Source organism: Haplochromis burtoni, unplaced genomic scaffold (assembly GCF_018398535.1).
Source record: "Haplochromis burtoni strain Fernald_Lab_line unplaced genomic scaffold, NCSU_Asbu1 Contig_130, whole genome shotgun sequence".
Lineage (NCBI taxonomy): Eukaryota > Metazoa > Chordata > Actinopteri > Cichliformes > Cichlidae > Haplochromis > Haplochromis burtoni.
Genome location: NW_024582491.1, coordinates 333895 through 360265, shown reverse-complemented (window position 1 = coordinate 360265; position 26371 = coordinate 333895). Strand labels below are relative to the sequence as shown.

The following is a 26371-nucleotide window of genomic DNA, read 5'->3' as shown; positions in this document are numbered from 1 at the left end:
TAGCCATATATGTGTGTGTGTGTGTGTGTGTGTGTGTAAACATTTCCTATATGTTTTGCCTCCATGATCACACAATACAGAAATGATGCTATCATTATTATGTTAATTTTTTTGTGCCTCACACAATTGTTACAGGCACTGGCCGGTGAAACAATAACATTTCTATTTTCATCATAACTTGAAATATGCCCTGCATGTACACTGGGCTTTTAGCAATTTGCAGACTTAATCAGTTATATAACTGCTAAAAACTCACCACAATGCAGGCAACTGAATCAGTTTTCCATAGAGTGCAGTACTAAACGAAGGGATGATGGGGATGAGAGGTAAAAAAGATCCTTTATCCTGGCATGTCAACCCTGCCTGGAACCCAAACACCTGCAAAGACATAAAGGCAAAGAAATGAAGGGAGAAGACAGAGGGGAACTAACACGCTGAAAAAACACTGAGGAATTCACAAATACATTGGGAGAAAAAAAGAAGATGATCATGTGATAGGATCACACCAGCACACACCAGACCCATAACATGCAGACCAAACCCACAGTCAACCTTGGCCTTCATTTTGACCTTAAATATTTGTGACATTATTTCATCGACAAGTCTCCATAGACAGACCTATAAAAATGTGTCAAGGTACTCAAAAGCACATGTGTGGTAGTCCTTGTTACAGTAGGCTTCTCCACAAAATTTGCACTGATTAAATCTATATTCAGTCAGCCAAATAGCCCACATTTTTCCAGCATGGAGAAAGTTTTGGTTTGTCTTTTGTCCCCTAATTATAAGATTTAAATAAGATGCTGCATGATTTCCTAATTATTAAATTATGGAAAAAGTACTTCTAAAGTAGGTGGCAGAGGGTGTCTCTAGGAGGAGGTGATGACAGTTTTACCAGCACCAGATATACTATCTTGGCTGGAATTTCTTTTTTTTAAATGTCCAGTTTGGTGGACTTATGGCCCCCAATACAATCCAGACACTCTTTAATGAGAACACATTTAATATATAGTATTTAGCATATTCAACACCCCAACTTTCATTTCCTTTGACCCTTACTACACAGTTTTGAGACAATCTTGGACATTGCAGCACTATCCCGCTGAACATAATCTGTCCATATGGAACTGTATACCAGCCACAGTACTCCTCTCACAACAACAGCTGGTTCTACAAAATAAAAATTATAAAAAGGTTTACTCTCTTGAATTTGCATTAAACCCGATTTAACTTTTTAGCCTATACTTGACCTGTCACAGTTAATGGGGATAGGGTTAATAATGAGTCTTTATCACTTTTTATCTGGCTACAGTAACAAATATATGAATGTACAAAGTAATGTTTTATAAAAAAGATAAAAAATGATAAAGACAGCAACAGTACTTAGAAAAATAAACCACTGCCTAACTCTGCTGTTTGTCATAGCAGGTGTGGGTCTCACAATCTCATTCTCATTATCTAAGCTCCTGGAAGCCACATATAATATACTCCCAGCCCAGTGTTTACATACTGTTGATAGCACATGATGGTAAAGTCCTGTTTAATATTGGAGGTAAAAGATGATGGCTGGGCCTAGCTGTCCAGCATCCAGCTGCTGTAATGGTGTACTAGATCATTTTTCTGTGTAGATCAACAAGCCAGCAGACAAAATGCTGGAAAACAATAATTTATTTATAATAGGACAAGAGCCTATGGCTCTAATATATCAATTACTAGATAAAGATGTAGACATAAAAAAGTCACATTTAAATTCAATTGCCCACACAAAACACTCAGCTTTCTATTGGAAACTAGATTTCTGATCGCTATTCAACAGTTTCAGTCACGATTCAAATAAACCAAACTTTAACATGACCATTAACTTCTGTGGTCTCTTGTTGAGCAAACAGACTGACTTAAAGCTTTTGCCTGCAATCATGTAAAAGTAGGACAATGGCTAACACTACCCTCAACACAGATACCTAAGCTCTGACAGCCAGCGTCAATAAAACACAGATTTAGATAAGCCTTAGTTTATACCCTTTTCAAATCACTTCCTGAATTGGGTGAATTGTAGCTAGAATGACCTCCACCCTGTCATGATCCCAGTGCAAAAACCCAGATGGAGACTGAGAGCCTTAATGGTTACAGACAACGATTGGCTGATTGGTCACAATGATCCTTGGCCACTGACCAGATGACTGTTAACCCTGCAGTGACCCTGTGATAAGGACTACCAGCATGACGTACAGTAAACATCCTGCCTTAAAAACACACTGAAGCAATACCAGGCCAGAATGAAAAGATGACAAATTACACCCAATCTATTATCCAAACTCCCTAAAAAGTTGATTGGATTCTTTAGCAAAATCCTTTCTTTATTTTCTTTTGGAAATGTGTACTCAATGACAGACTAAGGACTTCAGGTAAACTAAAAATCAGAGGTTACAACCTGAAAACAAACCTAAAACAAAGTGTTTAAATTTATTTTACTTTAGCCGTAGATTACTGGACATGGATAACTCTAGTATACAGGTTAAGAAGTCACACTTAGGTAGAAAACTACTATTTTCTGGAATGTTATATGCAGTTGTTTATTGAAGCTCATCTTATGATGCTAGGCAACATGATACAAGCTTGGCTGACAAATAATCTTGTCCGGTGGTTTAAAACGATTAAGAAAATGAAGCTTTTGTCTTTTGGTCCCAACTTCAAATTATAGTACTACCAACTTTAAATTTCAGTGACAGTGAATGTTATATTTTCATCTTCAAACTAGCAGCTAAAACTGTAAAACCTTTATAGTAACAGGGGAATGTCACAGCTGCTTAATACAAGTCTCTTGCACCCTATTAGTTGGCAGATGAAGCAGACCAGAAATGTACTGGTGCTCATCAGGAAACTGAGTGCTGAGATTTTTATGACCAGGTGAAAGGGGTCATCGAGGTCATTAAAGAGGTTGGCCCGATCATTTCAAAGGGAAGATAAGATCACAACTGTGACTGACCAATTAGCATGCTATTGTGCACAAAAATCATACTCTAATAAATAGTAGATGCATCGTTTTGTTCAAACTGAAACATAATAAACAGAAAGACAAATGTATAATAAAATAAAATGAAAATACCAACAGAATCAAACCAAATGAGTCCTGGCACAGTACTGGTTTCCATATTTATATACGAGGCTTAAAATCATGAGACAAACAAGAGAACAAGTGTGCAATTTAAAACTGTTTTATTCAACTATAGTTTTTGGGGGGGTTTTGATAGCAACTGACATTTGCTTAGTTTTCATATATTGTTAATGAGCCTGATTGCCTTTAACTTAGCATCAACTGTGTCCTTAATGGCAACAAGAATGATCTTAATCTGAATCAAATTCAATTTCCCTTATATAGCACCAAATCACGACAATCAGATGACCTCCTGTGTTGAAACACTTGGTGACAGTGGGAAATAAAAACACCCTTTTAACAGGAAGAAAATTCCAGAACCAGGCAGGGAGGGGCACACATGTGCCACTACTGGTTTGGGAGTGAGGAGAAAGAATACTATAGAGTGCAGAATATTCTCATACTTGCCTTGAGGTAGAGGTGTGCATAGCAGTGATGTAGCAGGTTGTCAGAAGGCTGGCTGAGACTGCTGACAGTGGTTACCAGCTCTGGGGCATACATTGGCACAGAGTGTTCAAAATTCACCTTTTCCACTTGGAACTGTACTGAAGGTAGTGGGCGCACTGGCTGAAATTCTGCCACAGAGACCAGACATGGTGTCACCTGGACAGTTGAAAATATAGAAAGGTTTAACAATTATTGTCAGTGACAACAAACATGACACATATTGAACATACTGTTGTCAAAGTCAAAACCAACCAAACAACACCAACACCCGAGCAAAAATACTTCTACTTTGCATTAATTTCAATACTACAGTTTTCTTTTCAGAACAGTAACATCAGCTTTACACTTAACAACTCCTGTTCATCTCCTTCCACCTTTTCTTAATTTCAAACTTGGATTCTCAGTAAGGAGACTTGTCATTAGCCTAGAATGATGCAGCGGCTGTCCCTGTGTGTTTTGTCTTAAAGTGGTGCAGCTGCAGGTGGACTGGCCCAGTCCTCTACCAGCTCAGAAGCCATCAGAGTTCACAGAGCTTTTCCTTAGTTTGGAGAAAACGACAGTCAAAAGCCACCTGCCCTTATTCTTAGATTTTGTCCCCAAGCTAGCCATGCCATGATCAAAGCAACGTCTACTTATGGCTCTGTACCCAGCTATAGTATGCGGAGCAGGCTAGGTTAGTCAATCCTACGTACCTATATTTACCACATTCTGCATGTGCATTTATGTGACCAGGTTTTTGATATCGAGCTAAATAGATGCTCTCACATTATCTTATGGAAACTATCTCCCTGGTATACAGCACCATACCCTTTGCTTCCCTGTGTGAAAGCACATTCTACCAGGGGAATGGCAACATCACTGGCCCTTTTCATCATGGCACACTTTTGTTCAGTTCTATTATTTGGATGTGACAGCCCCTTCAGTAGCTGATTCAGCCCTTTCTGCTGGGTATACCATGCATTAGTCTGTTGTAGGTCTGAGTCCGGTTTGGTGGCTGTTCTGCAGGGTGTGCATCTATGTCCAACACTATATGTGTTCGACCAAGTGAACTGACTGAAAGGGAAGTGTTGTGTCTATAACTTCTGTTCTCTCAAGGAGAGGAACGAGGTATGACAGCAGGTTGTCCTGTCATGCAGCTGGACAAGGTGAACTGAGGGCTATCGAACTAAGGAATGACTGTGAGGAGTGTACATGATCAGGTGGGGCTGTGCATATGCCATCGTAGGTCTTCTGACTTGATCTGGTGTGGTGTGAATTGAATTCACTGTTAGCACTACCTTGTGTCCCATGATGACAGGCATTAGTGTATGTAGGAGGTTGAACTCTGCCATTGAAACAGTGACTGAGACTTGGAACAGAGTGAGACAAGTGAGTCGAGTTGGAATGAATTCCTCCAAATGTGAGATCTCTTCTGGAGTAGCTGGACCACTGTTCTCTTCAGTCATTTCTGGAGAAATAATGCCACAATAACAAGAAACATGTTAGCTTAAAAAAAAAAACTTAATATAATGTAGAGATAACATTCTAAATATTAATACTAAAACAGCTGTTTTTCTAACCATAAGAATGCAACCTGTAGTGCATTACATGAAATAATAGTAAGGGAGTGGGATAAGCCAAAGATATTTGGATTCGAGACCAAAACCGTTTTACAGTGGAAAGGGTTAGCTGTAAAGCACACCAATTTCTTTGAGTGGGTGCCGTTCCTCTCCAGCCACTGTGCTCCTCTCATAGCATTAAAACAACGAAAAGGTCTTTTCCAACAAAAACCACCAACTCAAACACTAAATAAAAGAGACGTGGACTATAAAAGTGCTGGCATCTACATGTGCTATTCATTACAATGGCTGTTTCCCAGTAGCATTCTTTTTGAACTATTTCATAAAACCACTCATTCTGTCAATAACCAAAGAAATACCCAAAGAGCCAAGAAAAAAAGCGAAATAAGTCAACGTGAACCAGAGGCTACCAAGATCCATACTCACAGTAAGGAGTGACCAGCACAGTGATCCACTACACCAGGGTCAAAGGCAGACCAAACCTGAACCCTATGGCCTTGGGTCTGGTCCCACGTATGGGTCAGTGTCAGCTCTGTGGAGGTTCTGTTGGGCTAAATTTCCAACTACAAGGTGGGCTCGGAATTTGATCTCAAAGCTGCTTTGATCTTTGTCCTAAAGCTACAACATTCAGCTTGATCTAGTACTGCTATGTCCAATCAATTCATATGCCAGGGCTCAAGTCAATACCCACAGTGAACATTTAATTTACAACACAGATGGAACTCCCATGATACACAGAAACATGACTATGGACGCTAAAAATAATGGAAAAAGAAAACATAACATAACATAAGTATATTGCTGTTTAGAAATATCCTGTTCTAGCTCTAGTTCTCAAAGTCCTGTTACTTTTATTGTTCATTTATTGTTTTTAGACCATGTAAAGAACTTTCATCCAAATGAGCACACTAAATGTAGTTTATCTTCTCAACAGGGCAACATGAAGCCAATTCAGCATCCATAGCTAGTTTGGGAAGGAAAGCTATTGGCAATGAATATAAAAAGGAGAACAGAGAAAAAGGACAGGATAAGGTGCTATAGATGCAAACTTTCTCCAATCAATAATACATACTAGATCTAATGTTTCTGACTAAGAAACAGAGAGAAAGAGCTTTTATTTAAAGTACCAAACTGTTTAAAGTGTTAGGTTCTGCATAGCTAAATTATAATTTATCGTATCAAAATGATGAATGGTCGCTATAAATCCTTCTGTAATAGCAACCTTGACTTCCTCTTATCTACTCTCAATCCACCCCCCAGAGGCTCCAACTATACTGACCCTTGAGAGTACAAACACTTATAGAAACAGGAAGGAACACGCTGACCTACTCCGCTTCAGACAAAAACTGCTACAGTAATTACACCATCGTCTATTATCTATCACAGATGCTGAAACAACCGAAACCTACGGATGTTATCATTTCACAAAAATCTTTTGCAAAAGAGTTATTGCTACAGATATTACATACAGACACACATTCCATGTTCTTTCACAACATCCCAGGGATGAGCTCATCAATAGCTGTGCAGGGATGATCACTAACAAAAGGTGTTTGGCTTAACCTCCCTTATGTGGTTCAAAAGGTCACTACTTTCATGTACAGCTGTGTGTTGAAGAATGGGTTGTGCAAGGAAATAACAATGCGATGAGAATATTATAAAGTGAAAACTGTTACAGTTTCTGGTCACTGAAAAGTATGACAAGAGATGTGAGTAAAATACCAGACCAGAGAAGGTATATTTTTTAATTATATATTTGTATAATTTTGATCTCTGACCTCGCTGCGCTTTGCAGTAGGGTTCATACTCGTGGTCCATGGCACAGGTGACCATCTTGAGAATGCGATGGATGGCGCTGCTATGCAACCTGATGTCTAAAGGTCCTACCACCAGTCTCTTGATGGAGGTCTCTTGAACTGCAGGCACTACCTCTTCCATGTTCATCCCAGAGAAATCCTGAGAGCCTACAAGTGGAAATACACATATATACATAACCTGATTAAAATATATAATGTATGTACTTATAAACTTAAGGACTCTTGTCTCAGTCAACAAAATTAAAACATATTTTCAGCTTTCATACATATAAGGTCTGTTTGTTTTACATTAATATTTAGCCAGAAACATTTTCCCATATCTCATTTCTTAATGAAGTATAAATATAGACTATTGTCATCTGGCATAAACCCAAAAAAGATAGATGTAGTGTAATGCAGCAGCAGGAGGCAGCTCACATAGCTGTGACCCACAGAAATGATGAATATTCCAAATGTCCACTTCCCTCCAACAGCTGTCCCTTCATTCATCGCAGGCCCCTGTTCCAGAGGTCCACTTAAAAGACTCAACTCTCTCGCAATAAAAAGGCAGAAATTAAAAATAAAGGAAGGGGGTGGATGAATGGCAGTGAGGGAGGAAAAGGACAAAGGGTCACAACTGGCTTTATTCCATTTACATTCCACCACTGTGCTGAACATTAGTACAGCTCAGAGTCAACAATGCGAATGTAACTTTTTTTTTTTTTATTATTTCAAAGCAATGAGGGTGTAACTTCCACTAAATTTTGGAAATTTAAAAAGAGCAACAGGCAATGCCACTTCCCCTTCCCTTCTGTGAGATTTGGTTGCAATGGATTAAGCCTAATATCGACCATATGGCTGCAGTTAGAACGCTCATTGGAATGATGAGGAGGCTGAAATTAGGAGGATTTAGACTATTTAAAAGTGTCTCAATTTCCAAAGATTATAAAAAAATGTTTTTAATCTGCAGCGTGACTCTAATGTGAAGTCAATGGTAAGAGTGACCTGGGTCGGTTACTATTTCAGTTGACTCAGAGTTTATGTTAGACCTGTGGCAATGCAGACTAATTTGTTTAGTTGACACTGGATCTGGTCCGTATCCATGAAGAACAGAAACACTAGCAGAAAAGAAGCATTCCAACTGGCAAGGGTAACCACAGCCATCCCAAAGAGACTGACACTTATCCTGCCGTCAGAAATGACTTTGACAGCTCAGAATGACAGTATCAATGTTTTTTTTAATTTAGATTATTATCTGTAGATGACAGCAGCTGAGGAAACAATAGCCAAGTCATGAAAAGCTAAAATGAAACACAAAAAAGAGGGAGGTACGTAGAACAACACAGGTGACATACTCCATATGAATAAATAAATACCTTTTGAGTTATTGAGTTTGTTTAACCAAAGCCAGTCATTTCTACTTTATAAAGCATGATAACCTAATAGCATTTGCATATCAATCACGGCCAATAAAACTGAGCTATTATATTTTTTCACATTTTAATAAAGAAGTTAGCATTTTGGACTGAAGGAAGCATTATTTATCTCTCAATGTGATTGTCAGAAATTCCTAACTTGGAAAAACAACACTTAAAGTTGCAACTAAAGAATGAGGAACGCTGTCTGTCTTAAGGCTTCTGCCAGGAAGAGTGACATCTAATTAGGCAAGAGAGGTCTATTCACTTTCTCAAGAGCTTACAGGTAAAGAGACAGAGGGAAAACAGTGTTTCAACAAGCACCAGGGAGAGAGAAACTCAAATATGTGTCAACACAGACTAAACACTTCTGACAGTTGCCCTCCAGGTAAGTTTAGGGTGAGAGTGAGGACAGAAAGGGTCAAGGACCAGGTGGCTGTGACTGAAACAAGACAAGCTCTTTCTTCAAGTCTCCATGGGGCTTGTTTGACAGGGAGGAGAGACGAAAAGAGATGGAAAGAGCGAAAGAAAGAAAGGGTGAACCAGGCAGAGAAAATGGGAACATGACAGATAAAAAGAAAAAGAGAGAAGAGGTGGCAAGGTGACCAAACAAGCTCTGCAAGAGAGGATGAACTAGAACAATACCTTTGCCACTGCTGTCCTCCATTGTGTAGAGATAATCCATGTAGAAAGCACCGAAACGGTGCATGCCCGCTATCTCTGTATAGGTCTCCTGTCAAACAAAAGTAGAGCTGGGTAAATATCGCAGTAAGGGAGCAAACAAGCAGATAGCCTTAAAGAGTGGCAATGACTGGGGTCAAGGGAGATATGGTGGTGGGGGTCAAATTAGAGATAAAGAGTTACTAAGCACTGATCCACTTAGCTGGATATTTAGAGGGTCTTTTGTTTATTTGTTTGTTTTAGGGAAGTCCGTAATATTACCTGTATTAAAAAGTGCTAACTTAGTCTGGTTTCTTTGACTGATTTTTTCGTGCAAAAAGCAGTACGTTCAGTCATAATAACGAGGCTTAAATAAGGAATTGACCAGATACCAAGTCTATTATTTATTGAGTAAAAGGCTACTGATAAAAGAAATTGAAAGTTTCCTCATTCAGCTGGATATATGCCAAAGGAAATATATATCTTATCTACTTGATGATAAGACTTTTTCCTAACAAATCAAAGCTGTATGACTGTGATTATGGTTGATGTGGTCATTATGAAAATTGTGAAATGTTATTCATAATTTATTGTACAAGCTATTAATAGCACACAATGAACCCATAAGCAAAAAGTCTGCAGAACATAATGAATTATTCATAATAACAATGAGTTTGTAACTAAGTTACACAACAATTGATTTAATGTTTAAAAAAAACTATTAAAAAAATTAGAGGAAGACCTCATCAGTTTTGTTTTTTGACCACACAGGGCCTACAGTCCATGCAAAGCAGAACATAGTGGACACATGAAGACATATACACCCCACTGAGAAAAATCCCAGCTGGTCACATCAAGGCTTCACCTGAGTGACAAAGCTAACTACTAAAGCATTCTTACATAGCCATGCTATTTATTTTAGGTCATTATTTACAAATGAAAATGAGATATAGGATAAAAACATCCAATTTATCTCATTTTAACTACCTGGGAGTTAGTGTATCGGTCACGGCTCATCATCATTAGTCTGCAGGTCAAGAACAACTGACCTTGTCTTCCACAGTATTTTTATATTTCTACACCACACTAAACCACCGATAAACAGTCAGAATGAGTGAGCAAGCAGGAAATGGAGAGAAAGAATTACACAGGCCCCCTTTACACATTTAACACCCCACCCCAAACTTGCCCACAGTTTCTCTAAACAGAGATTTCAGACTAGCCTTATCAGACTGGCAGGTTAATGAGTAATATTTATTAGGAGGTCCCTAATAGCTCTTGCATTCTTATGGATCAAAGCCATGCTGGTTTCAAAACCACTAATGAATCAACATTGAAACCTCTGAGTTGTAGGCTTTATGCATGAAGAGATGGATGGCTGGATTTCCAAACAATTGTATCATCGAGGGTCATGAATATTTCAAAGTAGAGTCAACACTTGAGCTGCAAAGGCTGATGAAGTGAGCTGAGAGCTATCAGAATGATGGCTTCAGCAGCACTACTTAGACAACCAAAAGATTCCTCTACTACACTAAATTAGTATTACTATTTTTTAATAGATCAATTAAACTTTTGTAGAAGAAACAAACAATATAAAAACATATAAATATTAAATATAATTAAACTATACTCTATTCAAAGAGTAAAGACTGTTTCTTTTTGGGTGCATGCTACAGGTGCTTCATTTAATTAAAACTGTGTAAATGACCAGCAAAGGTCAGAGAGTTTTGTTCCAGCCATATTGCTTTTGGTTAAATACTTGATTGCAATGCTTGTCTTACTGTTTACTGTAAGTAAGGTAGATGTTTTCTGAGGATCGCAACATAGTCTGCTACTGCATTTTGTCCATCTATCCCAGAAAAAGGCAGTAATTTCCACTTTGGTGTTTTTTCTGTTGGGGGGGGGGCTAATATTTTTGGGTAAAATAGCACAGACTTCTGGTTATTGTGACCTTGTGATTAGCAGCATCCAAGATAAACTCAGCCCTGACTCCATTGTTCTCTGGGCTCCGATAGTCAAAAAGAGAGTTGGTGAGATACGTCATTCCTTTACTACTGAGACTGTCCCCACAGCTGAAGAACACTGCATCCTGTACACAAAATGACAAATTCAAAGACAAATGTGAATAGCAAAGAGGACACGTTTCAGGCTGAAGAAACAATACAATCCATACAACAAACAAAATTCAGAAAGATCTTTTAAAATAAAATGTTTATATACTCATCAAACACCTAAAAAGCAAAATCTGATAATTTATTTCATATTCATAAAAAAAAAGGAAAAAGCTCAGGTGACCCCATTATTGATTTAATATAGCAAAAATGCTAATTTTGTTAATATATATATTATAACATATTATATTATATTCCGTTCTATATTTCTTTTAAAGGGGACCTTGAACTTTACTAAAAAACAAATTCATCACAAGATTTTAACCTCTTCCTGACACTGGAGGCTGCTGGGACATTGCTTGAGTGTTTGGGGCTTTTTAAATTCTTTTAGTATTTCTCAAAGTTCCTAGAATTTTAACTCTCAGTTAATATTAATGTGATCTTTTACAAATACTTTGTTCACCTCTTCACGGCGGTTCATGTTTTCCTCAAAATCTCGTACACCCATGATGCTTTTCAGGCAAAGTGCCCGACATCCCACAAAACCGATTTGGCAATCAAAGAAGGGCTCCCCCATCATGAGCACCTGAAATAAAATCAAAGAAAGACTCAGCTCAGATTTAACACCAAGAACACAGTGGACACAGTGTGCATATTATGTGTGTGTGTGTGTGTGTGTGTGTGTGTGTGTGTGTGTGTGTGTGTGTGTGTGTGTGTGTGTGTGTGTGTGTGTGTGTGTGTCTTTGTCTTTTAATAGAATAATTGATTATAATCAACAATAACAACTTTACTAAATGATGAGGGAATTTATTTGTTAATCTGCAGAAGTCTCTGCCAAGAGAACACCAGGCATCTATGGGCCTTAAAACAATCCACTGACACCAATGGGAATAAACAACAGAAGACTTCAATAATTCACAGATGTTCTTTGACCAACTTAACTACTAAATTATTATAGATTTTAAATGTATAATGTAGTGTTGACAAAATAGTGGATACCAAGACTAGTCATGCTATACTGGTTTGTGGTTATATTGAGGTTGCGGGCTCATTTTGTCATGATTTAAAAAAAAAAAAAAAGAAAAAAAAGAAAAGCAAGGCAGCTTCTCTTTTCGACTGAGAGTGATGCATATTTCAGTGCAGTAGCAGTCCAGCAGCTACTACAACCACAAAGGTGTGGTTTTCCCTCTTTTCTCTCTGTGTCTTTGCTTTACCCAGCAGATAGCTAAACAGAGAATCTAATAAAACATTTTATGTTTCCCCATACAATTATTATAAGGCCTAGTTTCCCCTTTTTTGCCAGATGCCCCCTTTCCTTTCAACACTCATATTTAGTTCTAGTTCAAGCTGCTCAACTTCTCTCGTTGAGACTAGGCATAAATTATAAAAATTGGAACTGGAAAACTCTGTTTTTCACACCTGGTAGAAATCTCAGGGGCACAAAACCCCTTTCTTACTCCAACCAGGTAATCAGAGAAAAGGGTTTAAAACTATTCTCTATGAGGGAAAATGGGTAAATGATCAGATGTGAGCTTGATTCAGACTCCGGTGTGTGTACAAGAAGCTAAAGATTAGTGAGTTGACAAGGCTTCGTTCATGTACTCATGGAGAGATTTAACAGGAACTTCAGCCAAACTGTGACTAATGAGTAAGTAACTAAATGGTATCTTTACTGATCTTCCCATGCCGTGATAGATAACAAAGTTCAGAGTGGATAATAGTAAATGCCACTGTTGTGGAACAATTCATGGTGGGGGCTGAAATCTACATCAGGATAAAAACGTCACATTTTCCTTAAGAATAAATGCATAGCATTTACTTTCTTTTCTCTCATTTCTACAATGACAACATCAATTAAAAATTACAATATGCAGATAACTCATTAGCTAAAAATTGTAACAGTTTAGTGTAACTGAGTATAGTAAAATTCATATCTATCTCCGTTCAGCCCCACAACAATGCACTACATCACAAATGATAGGGGAAACTATAAACTTAAACTTACCTCAATCGTGATTCCCTCTTGCTCTAGACACAGGACTTCCTTGGATTTGACCTTTTGAGGACTATAGTAGCTACTCTCTGACTGGGTCTCTGTCAACTAAGAGAAAAATAAAAATAAAAAGACTAAATATAATTTATACATAAACATGAAAAGTACAAGAAAAGAATAATAATTAATTTTTTTCCATCTTCTTTTTTTTTTTAATTACACAGTAATATACTTGGTGTCCCCAAAAAATTAAAGTATTGGATGATGAATACTGATGTCTTAAATAGTTCACCTGCCGTGATTTGGCAGGATCAAAAAAGAACTGCAGCAATAAACTTGAAATAATAAAATTAGATGAGAGAAAGGCCAGTTTATTCAAAATGCTAGCCGAGGACATTAACGGTTTCACCGACAGTTAAAACAAATGCATGATTTGAAAAATAAGCAAAGGTTTTGGAAGTGTCCGATGTGAAGAACTAGAGAAAAATAATGGTTAAAACCACCAACAACGGCATCCAAACAAGATTTTCTTAGATTAGAGACTAGATGCTAGCTGTAGTGCTGTTTGGATTCCAAGAACATTCATCAACCCACAGGACATCCCCTCCTTGCTTTTGGAGGAGACTCTGGCCTTAGTGGGATGACTATAAAACTATGACTAAAGCGATTCACATACCAAGGGGAAAATGAAATGTGCAATTTATTGTATTTGTAAACTGACTATAAAAAGGGGAATGGTTCAGCAGAATATTAATTTTGGTTGTTGAGTAATAGTGGAAGTAGAGAGGAAGAGAGAAACTGAGCACCTGGTCAAAACAGACCAGGCTTAAGGGCCACTGGGGAATTTCTCACTCACTTCTTTGGCTTAATAATTCAAACAGTGATGTAGCCTGGCCAGTATGTATGCTGCTTTAGAGTTGAGCACTATTATCACACAGGTGTGAAATATCCCCGCTCTGTGAATACAATCAATGTCTGCCAGCTAAGAATATATGTATTGCACCACACAAGCTCATGAACATATCTCCATATATCTTTAAGTAGAGCTGAGAAGAATTGCATGACAGCCAGCAGACAGAGAAAGCACCTGGTCAAGACTAGTCGGCCAGGGTGAGAAGGGTTCAACGCAATGCTTCTGAGGTTGGCTACTTTCAAAACAGTGGGTGTAGTGCAGAATGTGCAGACCCTAACCCATTCAACAGGAAGCAGGTGTAGAGGAAAAAGCAGCTGTGCCCTATTATCCATACTGATGGAGCAGACTCTCTCGCCCTCATTCCCTTCCCCTTTTTTCAATTTTGATGGTTTAATCACGTGCAGGGGCCACCTGACTCCAACCTGAGAGTCCCAGTGAGTAATGGCAAGATCTGTCTGCCCAGATCAGCGTACAGTGGCACTGACAGTGGATCGATCACTGGTTTGGTTTTAAAACCAACTGTGGAAGCAACTGAATTCGACTATTGGCTCTATAATTAAGAGAAACAATCTAAAGAAACAATGTTTCTTCAAATGAAAAATGGCACGAGGTCTGGCATGTAATGAGAGTTTGGCAAGTATGCAAAAGTAAAAGAGGGGAACAAATGGTCAGTGCTAAACTATGCATTATGTGAGTAAAAGTCATTAAATTACACTGCCAATGTTTCTAATCAAAGAGATCTGAGGAGTAATGCGTCAGCAATCTAAAAATACCTCTCTGATTTCACATTCATGTCAAACTCAGGTTGAAGCAGTGGCTGTTCAAAGACATGAAAATTCCTTCATACTAAATACTTCCTTGTAGGAAAGAGACAAGAACGCTTTAAAAACCATCCTTTCAGCTGTGTGCAATTATTGCAGACGAGAGGCAATTAATTGATTAAAAGAACTCAAACAATACAGGAACAATTTAAACATTATTAGAAAAACACCAAAGTCTGTTTGGCCTGAGACAAACCTCCCCTTTACTGATCACACACCGTCAAGTAATATACGCTCTCGCACACAAACGCATGCACGCACACACACGCACACACACACACACACACGCGCACACACACACACACACAAGACCAGTAATGTGATCTAAAGTGCCTGAATCTGACAGGAAACACAGATGAATTCCAACTATTCTGAGTGAGCAGGCAGGATTAAAGCTTGGGGTCCATTTCTGAATAGTCATCATACCATGTATAATGTTTAAAACATTAATGTGACCCGAGACGCTAGTTAGTGGTTATACTGCCCTCCCCTATACCGCACACAGAAACACAAAGAGGATTAGGGCTTCCTGAGGATCAAGCAGTTTTTGAGACTTAAGATGAAACTGACCATTAAATTAAAATATGCAACTGTGTGGTGGCCAGTGAGAGTGACAATAATGCACTCAAGACAAAAAATTCTAATTTAAAGGCATCCTAAATGTAGAAATCATAACAGATTCTTGACAGATTGGTTCTTTTACACTGGCAGAGTGGTAAAAAAAAATTACCTCATATCTGAAATGTACGAAAAGCAAGTCCCCCCCCCAGTGAAAGCTTTCAATGTTAAAATAAGTTAACAGAAGTAAAAGGATTATTCAAGGGTAGGGAGTATGGTTTTGAGCTCAGTGCATATTTTCTCTCTTTGTAACAACTGTGATGTAGGGGGGGGGGGAAACAGAGATGCAGATACTGATAAGGCTGAAAGTAAGGATTGTGGTTGCTTTATTGACAGGTGTGCCACAGGCAGCTGTAGCCACAGGCAGCTGTCTGATAGGCCTCACCTTCAATATTTCGAGTGACTAAAATAAACCTCTCGACCCTGCTCGCGATGTTGGTGCAGTTTGGAGCATTTATCTGGAAAACTATATAGGTTCCTGTGTGGCACGGATCATAAAAGAGTTTGTGTTTCATTTCTGCCAAGTGAAATTCTAGTATTTTACTTGACTATATTCAGCGCTAACTAGCCAGTATCCGGGTCTGTGCATTGCACCCATACAATTTATGAATCCAACATCGAAATATGGTTACTTTGGCTCCAAAAGAGCCAAAACAGCTTAAACTGAGGCTTTAAAATTGAGACTACAGAAGCCAATGGGTTACATATAGTCCATGACCCTTCATGGTCAGTACTTAGTAAAACCTCCTCTAGGAAAATATCCTAGCTTGTAAATACTTTTTGTAGTTGTGAGGAGTCTTTCATTTCTTGTTTATGGGATTTTCTCTTATTCTTGTTTCAAATGCTTCCAGTTCTGTATTATTTTGATTGATATTTTGTTGGGAGGACTGAAGGCCGTTCCAAAACATTCAGCTTGAGTCTATTGAGGCTTGGTTAGGATCATTATACTGTTGTAGAGGCCATTCTCCTTTCATCTTAAGCTTTTTTTTTCCTTACAGTGTGACGGTTACTTCCAGAATTTGCTGGTATTTAGTTAAATCCTTTGTTCTAAATGATAAATGAACTCTTGCTATATTACAAACAGCAGCAGCGTCACAGGCCTAACACAAGTCGAATGAATGTTCAATCCACTGCTGTGGAAATGGACATTTATTTTATATCGAAACATAATTTTGTATTTAAGTTAAGATGGTGATGTGTTTATTTTATTTTATTTTTTCAAACATCTTATTTACCTTGAAGGTAACAGAAGCTTTGGTGCAGTAGAAGCCTATGGAAACAATGGGGTCTTTGGGTGTGTGGAGTTGGGAGCTGTTGGGGATGCTTCCCGTCTCTCGCTGCTGGTAGAGACCATCCTCTCCTTCTTCCTCTGTGCTTACAATGGCTGGAACGAAGGACCAAGCCCAGGACACCCAACCTTGGTTTGCTTCATCAGGATTACCAGACTGTATGTAGAGGTCTTGGCTAGGTCGCCTTTCCGTATCTACATCCATTCCTGAAGGAGATAAAAGTCTTAATTAGATATCATTTAAACATAAACTTAGGATTTTACTGCTGCTGAATTAGCTGCAGTAAAAGAGAAAAATCTATATATCAGCAACCCCCCCTACACACACACACACAAAAAAACAAAAAAAAAACAAAACAGTGACATAATTCCTTTTTAGCACACTTTTACCCTAACAGGTAAATGCATTTAAAGTGGCAGTTTCTGAATACAACCTGGTTAAAGAGAGGGGAAACTTGCAGATAATGGAAGTGTCTGTATGCAGGGCGGCACACTAAATTAATTTACCCTTTCCTTCGGGGCATTTTAATTCTAGCAAGTTGTTTCAGCTGTCAACAGAACACACAAAAACAGCAGAGAACAAGGAAGTTTCACAGTAGTTTCTGCCAACGCTCCAGCAGGCAGGTGTGTAAGTATTTGTGGGTTACATGAACTCATTGCTGCATGAATTCCACAGAGCAAGAGGAAGTTCATTCCAGCAGAGGCCAGAGGGCAAAGGCTGTCAGCCAGCATCCTGACAGAGGAGGGCTTTGACTGGACCCAGTGGTCAAGGCAGTCTGTGCTGGACCCAACAGCACAGGCCAATTTCAGTTATGCGTGTGGTCAAATCACATGTTTGGTAAGAAGCCAACTACTAAAATGGAGGCCATGCAGGAGTCCAGGTAACTATGAGCCACTAGCATAAACACTGCTTGGCTAGGAGCGTAGGTGAAACTTAGCAATAGTGTTAACTATAAGTTTGGGAAGATGGGGTGGAGCTGACTAAAGCACTGGCTACTTTGTAGAAAATCCACAGAGTGGCAAGTTGTCGGGGTAGGTTTACAAAAACAACCAAAAGTCTTCACTTTTTCTCCAATTACCATTTGAGCAGTCAAAAAAACCACCATGCACCCATCCATTCCTGATCCTGACCCCTGAACTGGTCCCATCATGTATGTTTCCATACACATTGGGATAGAGGAAGCTGATGTCAATACATAAGAATGTGTAATTCCATTCCTTGTGGCCTCACGTCCTCTACGAGAAAACAATATTGTCCGTGAGGTCACAACTTAGGAATCCCAGAGGGTAAGGCGGTGAAAATTATGACATATTTTAATTAAATCTTTCACTTTGTGAATTGGCAGCTGGAAATCCCATGTTATGGCTTTTTTATCTGTCTTTCCATCCCAATCTCCCTGTCTGATTCCATCGCTCATTCCTTTTTTTTTTGTTTTTACTCAAGGAAGCCTTTGAGGTGTCAGTTTAACAAGTTATACTCTTTCACTTCACATCACAGCCTGACGAAGTCTACATTTGAATTACAAGGCAATCAAAATAAAAGCACAATCACCAATCAAGTGATCAAAACAGAGCAGCTTAAGGACACTTTGAAGTATTAAGCCTTAGAAGTGAGTGAAAAATTCCCAAACGATGATGTAGTCTGGCCAGAATGTATGCTGCCTTGGCGTTGAGCACTATGACCACACAGGTGTGAAGTATCCCTGCTCTGGGAGTACAATCAGTGTCTGCCAACTAACAATGTATGTATTGCAGCACTGTCCATATATCCTTAAGTAGAGCTCAGAAGAACTGCATGACAGTCAGCGTCATGTATGGTTTCTCTTAGTCCAGAGTCTTCAAGCAGCAGGGTAGGCCTAAGCTAGGAAAGGATTCGGTGTAAGAGACAGTGACACAGAAAGTGAGTGGGAAGTAGTAAAAAGAGGCAGTGCTCTCACAGGCCAGTAGATGTCCCTCCATGTTTATAGAGGGAGAGGTGGACTGTTACCTGACCGTTCAGTGAAGGCTACTCCTATCTACTGATAGTGCAGGTGTTTGTGTAGACATGCATACATGTTAAGACTCAATCTAAGCTTAACAGATAACCACTGATGCAAAAAACACATACCATAGTGCAATGCATTCATAACTACGTTTTTTTTTTTCATGACTGAACTTACTTACACCATTTTTAATACCAGCATGACATTAACATCATACTACCGTAAAAGCAATTTTAACTCTAATAGCAGAAACCACTAAACCACTCAATTCAATGGTCATCCCATGTTCACAGTAACACTACAAAAAACGAAACAATGTCCTGTCATACCAATGTATTATCACTAGAGAGCTACTTGAGGTTAGTAACACTGACACAGCCTGTGGTTTCTGGTTGATTCCTGTGTGAAGGTCCTTTCCATTCAGCACACTTCAAGGGACATGGAGGCTAAGCCCTACTACAAAGCAAACACTAAACACCAAGTCCCATCCACATGCACATATGATATTGGAGAAAAGTAACAAGTATAAGGGCTCATGTATGTTACACAGAGATGCATACACCCTGCCACACTTCAGCAGCCACAGTCCTCAGTGCATAATTCTTCACATACTTCTTGAAACCATACAACTTTCACTGCTGTGACCAGCTGGTCCATCCAAGCATGTTAGTCATCTATGTTTCCAACCACTTAATTCTTTAGCGTTTTTCTCAGACTTCACTGAATTTCAGACAGTAAGAAAACTAGCCATGTAATCCTAACCGAAGGGTTGTTTTGGTTAGTGACACACAAATATCGCACAATCTTCACCTAACAAGCCTATTCATTAATGAGACATTGGCTCTTACCTAAAAGGAAACGATTCAAACAAACAACATGCGGCCACAGTGAATCATGGGCACATAAACACATTACAAGGCTTTTTCCACTTCAATAATTGGCAAAAAGAAAAACACCTTCACATGTGGGAAAAATTAATATTCCCTTTGAAATTTTTTTTAAAACCAGACCACTTAAGTCATGGCTTATTAATACATTACACAGTAGATACAGAATTTATTCCTTACTCTCAACTCAATCTTTTGACCACATATATACACCCTCACACAAATAAACCTCATTTTATAAAAAAAACAAACAAACAAAGAAACACTAGGAAAATTCAATCAGTGCAACAGTATCAGTTACAAAAGCCAACTCAAAGCAAGAGTAAATAAATGAAACGCACATACAGGCCAGTGGAACCAGAATATGCAGCAGGACTCAAGTAGCCTATGGGAAATCAATGAATGTTATGAAGTACTATGCACAATGTTGGTATCATATTCCAGCAATCATGTAACAATGACTGTTTCCTACAAACTATAACCCACGAACAATAAATATGCATGAAAGCCAATTCAGTCTCTACAAGTGTAGTGCTCCGACTCAATGTATGGCTGTCTGTCCTGGTTTGGAAAATTATATTTTGTCATTAAAAATAATAAATCATTTTAGCTTTATTGTTCTTATTTTTTTTCCAGGAGGGAAAAAATCAGCTTTATTTCATAAATCTGAAATGCACACATTTAAAATCATGTTTATGAATATGTTTGGAGCCCTCTCAACACACACACCTACTTATTACAGTGCATATACACACAATTGCCCCCCTGCCCCCTCCAGCTTCTTCACTCTGACGATTACTTCCAGCATAACAAGATCTGGGGGTGCTCAGGTTCCAAGAGCTGGTCCCCTCTTGTATATTTTTGTGATGGGATACTAATTCATTCTCAGAGGCTCCACATAGCAGTAGCATGACACCGACTCTTACATCTGGCATTGGACACTGAACTGGAAGCTGCGCCAACTGGCAACGAAAGTTCCACGCCAAGAGGCAGGGAGTTAGAGCGAGCGAGGAAAGGGCCGCGTGTGGGGCTGTCTACGCTCCCCTCTGCCCACTACTTCTATTCCACCATAATTTGCTCCTGGTGCTAGAGAGGCTGATTTAGCCCAGAAGGACTTGACACTTCATACATGAGCATTTTAAGAGATGGGTGTTCAGGGGAAAAGGGATGTCTTTTTTTTTTTTTTTAAATAACCACAGTTATTCAAAGTATACTGTATAAATATATGTCAATGAGTGCAGTTTTGTGAGTGTTCAATTTTGTACAACTCAGTGTCTGCCTTTAAACAACTGCACCTATGCGTTTTGCTTCACAGCTGGACATAAGCAGTGTGATTTACCATGTGCTCCAATTAGAAAGATAGAGGTGGACCTGTGTTTGATTCAACCTAGTTTCTTCTCCTTATTCTGCTTTCTCCTGCTTCCAACCACATGGAGATGATCAGGCCTGATGACAATGGTCTGTATCGAGTTATACGCTCCAGATTTTGTTTGTGGAAAAAGCAGGAGGAGCGCACACCATGGTCAAAGCGATGTTAAATGTCCCATTTAGGAATAACAGCAACATATAAAAAAGACAAAGCCCCTGATCGGAATAAGGCAACATGCAGAGTCATGGGATGACCATGAAGTAAGACCATGCAAAATTTGATTTATTTTGCTTTGTATGTCACTTGATTCAAACATGCTATGGTGATAAGAAGCATACTTAGCCACTGAAATGTTCAAAGAGCAAAACATACGTATGCTTTAGCTGTTGTTAGTGATCAAGTCTAAAATTGAAATTCAATTAGCTACTAAAAAAACGACAATTTGTTTAGAACTATTATGATACGGAATTATAATTAATTACTATTATGATACTGATTTTTTGTGGACTGTCTTAAAACTTGTTTTAAACATAAAACATTAACAAACCAATCAAAGTGTTAGAGAATTATTGTTGCTTTCCATAAGAAATCTCACTCACCAGGTGAACTTGCTCCAGAATCCCTTGCATGCCCAGTGCCTTCTTCACCCTCATCCTCTTTGTGTCCTCCGATTTCCCCATAGTAAAGAGCAATGATTAGCTCCAAGATTCGTATAAACATGGGTAGCTGCTGATCGGTAATGGACAACTTCAGGCTCTCCACCATGGTATGGATCTGAAAAATAGTTAGCTATAAATTAGATTTTGATATTTGATCCGATTAATGTACAGATTTATATGAAAAATACAGAACGCATCTATCATCTTCTCTTAGAATTCCAGTACTTTTTAAATATTTGTTCTAAACAAATCTTAGTGTTCACAGTTATCAAAGTGTTCGCAGTTATACAAAATGGATTAGTACCCCCAAAAAGTATGTACTAACAGCACTTGACTTAAAATTCTAACACCGATTTTACTTCAGTCGTGTCTCAGATCATTTCTAGTGGTAACTTAGATTTTCATGAAGGAAGTAAAATCTTCCCAAAACAAGCAGCTGTCTTCCACATATATTTAAAGTCACTGGTTGACAACAATTAACTGATATTAGTCATTATCCTGCCATTGATGTGAGAACAGCTGCCCAAACAAAAGTCAGCCACATTAATCTTTGACATCTGTAAACTGTTAATAGAAATGTAAGTTTTTCCATCATATGGAATCTTCAGACAACAGCATATTGAAATTATATTAACCCCTAACATTTCCTTGAGCTTTGGTAAGATGATGGCAGTTATAGAGTTATTCCTAAAATCACAGGCTGGCTCACTTTTATGACAGATGGGATCTTAGAGTTGATGTTGTCATATGTAAAATGGAGGCGTGTTCTGAAGGAGCATTTGTACAAGAGCGGGTCCTGGTAAAACTCAATTTTGCCGCTAGCATTCCGTTTGTCCAAACACACGGTGCAGTCAGCAAAGTTGATCAGTTTCCTTAGGACCAACTCTGGAGCTGCACAAAGAAAAAAGCAAGAGAAGAAAAAGGGATTAAAACAAAATTAGGTATCATTAAAAACAAACAAGTTAAATTATGCACACACTAACAGAGAACAGCTCCTGACAGCAAATTCTCATTATCAGTGATTTAGTTAAAATAGAGAGCTAGCTCAGAAAGTTTGTTTGTGTGTGTGTGTCTTGGTTGGCCACACATCATCAGGTTCTCACTTGACACTGATTCACTTACCCTTGGCAGAATGATAACAGGATCTATTTCCAGAATTATTTCACTGTCTAAACAGTGCCAGTAACCATTACAGTACTCACTAGTTGCTTTCAAGAAGTATGTGAAGAACTCTTCCTCTTCCCAGCAACTTCCAGAAACTTCATTGACACTTGAGTTGATGTTGGACGATTCACATTAGCAGCCATTATTTTTCTAGACACAATTCTAGCACTCTTTACATAGGGCTTATTCCTGTTAACATCACCTGTGCTAAACCCAAACAACAAATGATGATGTACTTTAAGGGAAAAGCTCTCCCTCTGCTGCTGTGCCAGAAATTTGAACATTGTTGTCGGTCTTTTAAGGCAGTGCTATTTGCAATAATAATAATAATATAATAGACAACATATAGAGTAAATGCATATGAGCACAAGGCCTGAAGGAAACAAGCTACATTTACATATATTGTACATACATGTGCATACTATATCTCAATCTGCATACTATATCCTTCTCTCAAGTATTGGCTTTAAAAATGAGACATCTTTACATTTGTTTGTCCTTTTTTAAAACTAATTATTAAAATGTTTACTATAGGGGCTACTATCTCAGTATGTTTACTAGTTAGTTAATCTAATTACCAAGGAATTTAAGAGGCTATTGCTCACCAGTAATGTCCATGAAGGCTCTTTCCCATAAATCATCCACTGTGTAGCACTCTGCTGAGGTGATGTTGACTGACAGCACAATATCATCTTCCACATACTTAAGGATCAGGTTATTCACCACAATGTTCACGTTGTTCACCACACGTCTGATCAGACTTTGGACATAGCCTACAAACACACAGGTTAAAACATAAGAATCATATTAACCCATAAAATATGGACACAAAGACACAAAGACAATCAACCTAATTACCAGGACCCAAAAACGCATGGACAAGGACATATTAGATATATGAAAGATTACATTTGTGTTGAGACACAATAAAGAGTAAAAACTAGAGCTGCATTCCATAGTGTGTAGTGTAGACTCAGTACCACTGACCCCTGCCATCCTTGGATGGGCATGTGAAATCTCTGGTTCGGTCTTGTTTTTATCATTTAAGAAATGTGGCTAAGCTAAGCCCGATTTTATCTCGCTCTGAACTTGAGATTGCTATACATGCTTTTATTTCGTCACGCTTGGATTATTGTAATTCGCTGTTTATGTGTCTAAGCAAAGGTTCTCTGGATCGTCTGCAGGTTGTGCAAAACGCTGCAGCGAGGCTTTTGACAAAATCCTCCAAGTACTCACATGTGACACCATTATTATCTCAGTTACACTGGCTTACTGTTAAATTTAGAGTTGATTTTAAGATCCTGGTCTTGACCTACAGAGCTGTGCACGGACTGGTACCTGCCTACAACTTTGATCTGCTACAGCCCTATGTCCCTAGCAGGTCTTTGAGGTCATCTGATCAGGGCTTACTTGCTATAAAAAACACTAAGAGGAGGACTAAGGGTGACAGAGCTTTTGCCACTGTGGCCCCTAGACTGTGGAACTCTCTCCTCCAAGCATTAAGAACTGTGGACTCAGTAGCTGTTTTTAAAAAACAACTCAAAACTACCTTTTTAAAACTGCTTTTGGTTAATTTTATGCCTGTTTTATTTTCTCTTTTTAAATCTTTTTATGACTTGTGATCTTATGTGCAGCACTTTGTGATTCTGTCTTGAAAGGTGCTATATAAATAAAAATTTATTTATTTATTTATTTATTTATGGACTTGTAAATAAGAGACCATTCTGGCATGTTATTCTTATATCCAAAAAAGGAAAGAAGAAGAAAAAAAATCAACCTCAACAAAATTTGCAGCTCTTTAAATCGCAGTGTATTAATAAATCTGAAGGGCTCTACTTTCTCTCAGATGTAAAATCCTGTTTAACTCCAAATTATGCACATATTGCAATAACTATATCCCTTCCAAGCTCATTAAACTACTGAGGCACCTTTGTGTCCACTTAAACACAAGCAACTTTCACTGAATAAGTACTCACACACACTCATACATAAAAATATGGGTCTTTGTACATACACAGAATAGTGCAATTAAAAGCACAATAAATCCCTGTCATAGGAATCCCATAATATGAAGGGAAAAAAAACCCAATTTATTTAGGAACTTATGAACTCCTCAAAGGTCAGGATAATCAGGGCTGGGCATTTTTCCAACTTTTCCCCTTTTCACAAGTAAAAGGACACTAATGGAAATGGGTTGCTTGGTGAGGGGTGGCACCTGGGCAGGACTTGCATATTCCCACTTGCTTGATGTGAATTCTCCAAACAATTACCTGCAGTTTTCTCACATGGGTTCAATCAGACGTTACAGAGACTCTGTAGCAGAGAGCTGGTAGCATAATGACTGTTTAATGTCCAGTCCAACTAATTCTGACATTTGCAGAATTCTCAAAAAAAAAAAAAAAAAAAAAGGCTCTGTAGGTATTACCAAGAAAAGATCAGGGCTGCAGTGTATGTATTAATATGTCTCATGACAAAATCTGCCAGTAATAAAAAGAGCAAAAAAAAGAACCAATGAGCGACCTGCATAATAACTATTTAGTACACTGTGAATTTACACTGGAAAAACTTGGGTCATAACTTTTAGAAATGTAATGCATTAATTAATTTAAAACATTTGAGAGTGTGACTTTCACATTTTGAGGCTATGAAGAGAAAGGATTCTCAATTATATATAAAACTAGAAATTACAGAATTCAACTTTTTTAAAGGCTGAGGGAGGTGAGGGTGACAGTCCTTCTGTTGAGGAAGTGGGTGGATGTAGTAGCCTAGAGCAAGCACAAGAGAAAAAGCAGCATGACAGATTGGGTTTCAACAGAGCTGAGGGAGCCATCCTGCAGTGTTACCAGTACCTCCTAATGGCCACAGTGACGCCCAGAAACAGAAGCTTTGCAGGAAAAACATACATGGTAAGGTCATTACTCAACAAAGTAAGAAATAACTTAAAATATTACAGACAGGGGAGTTTCGACCATAAAATATGAAAATATACAGCAATAAATCCTCCTAACCACAGGACCAATGGCATTATTCATTCCTCCCAAGTACTGTTAAACACAGTCACTACAAGTTAAAATATATAAAGCTTTAATGCTTTTCCCTTATTTTCCAAACCAAATGTTTTTCTTCCTGTATCTACATGCCTGGCCCAGGGCATAACAGAACCAATAATTAAGTAGAACAAAATGGTGCTGTTGATGAAAATATTTATATGAATTGGTTAACTGTTCTGCCACTTGTGCACAGGCCCGACTATGTATTAGCATAATCCAATTGACAAAATTCTCATGAGTTTGCTGCCTGACCAAACACAGCAGCAGGAAGAGAGGATGACATAATATGAACTCAACTCATACTTAATGTGTGTTCATGACACTTGTGCGTGGCCTTGCATGCATGTATGTGCTTGTCTTGAGTGGAGCTGAGTGTGTGCCTGGCAACTTCCTTACATGCATGAATGTGGCTCTGTGTGTGTGTGTGTGTGTGTGTGTGTGTGTGTGTGTGTGTGTGTGTGTGTGTGTGTGTGTGTGTGTGTGTGTGT

The 26371-nt window shown here is 38.5% G+C and overlaps 1 protein-coding gene across 5 annotated transcripts in view; it reads right to left on the bottom strand.

The window, feature by feature from the left end:
* Positions 1 to 26371, bottom strand: part of LOC102299397 (vacuolar protein sorting-associated protein 13B) — a 306909-nt gene that overhangs the window by 247172 nt on the left and 33366 nt on the right. For all 5 annotated transcript variants that reach the window (XR_006054780.1, XM_014336114.2, XM_042224168.1 and 2 more), the window contains exons 5-16: positions 23439 to 23606; positions 22379 to 22560; positions 21610 to 21784; positions 16720 to 16979; positions 13145 to 13240; positions 11603 to 11725; positions 10980 to 11117; positions 9014 to 9101; positions 6936 to 7121; positions 4876 to 5045; positions 3560 to 3754; positions 257 to 378 (exon numbers count right to left, since the gene is read on the bottom strand). Coding sequence is in view for 4 of the 5 variants with exons in the window: in XM_014336114.2 (XP_014191600.1) it covers positions 257 to 378; positions 3560 to 3754; positions 4876 to 5045; positions 6936 to 7121; positions 9014 to 9101; positions 10980 to 11117; positions 11603 to 11725; positions 13145 to 13240; positions 16720 to 16979; positions 21610 to 21784; positions 22379 to 22560; positions 23439 to 23606 (1903 nt within the window). In the remaining variant the exon portion in view is untranslated. The remainder of the gene's footprint in view (positions 1 to 256; positions 379 to 3559; positions 3755 to 4875; positions 5046 to 6935; positions 7122 to 9013; positions 9102 to 10979; positions 11118 to 11602; positions 11726 to 13144; positions 13241 to 16719; positions 16980 to 21609; positions 21785 to 22378; positions 22561 to 23438; positions 23607 to 26371) is intronic.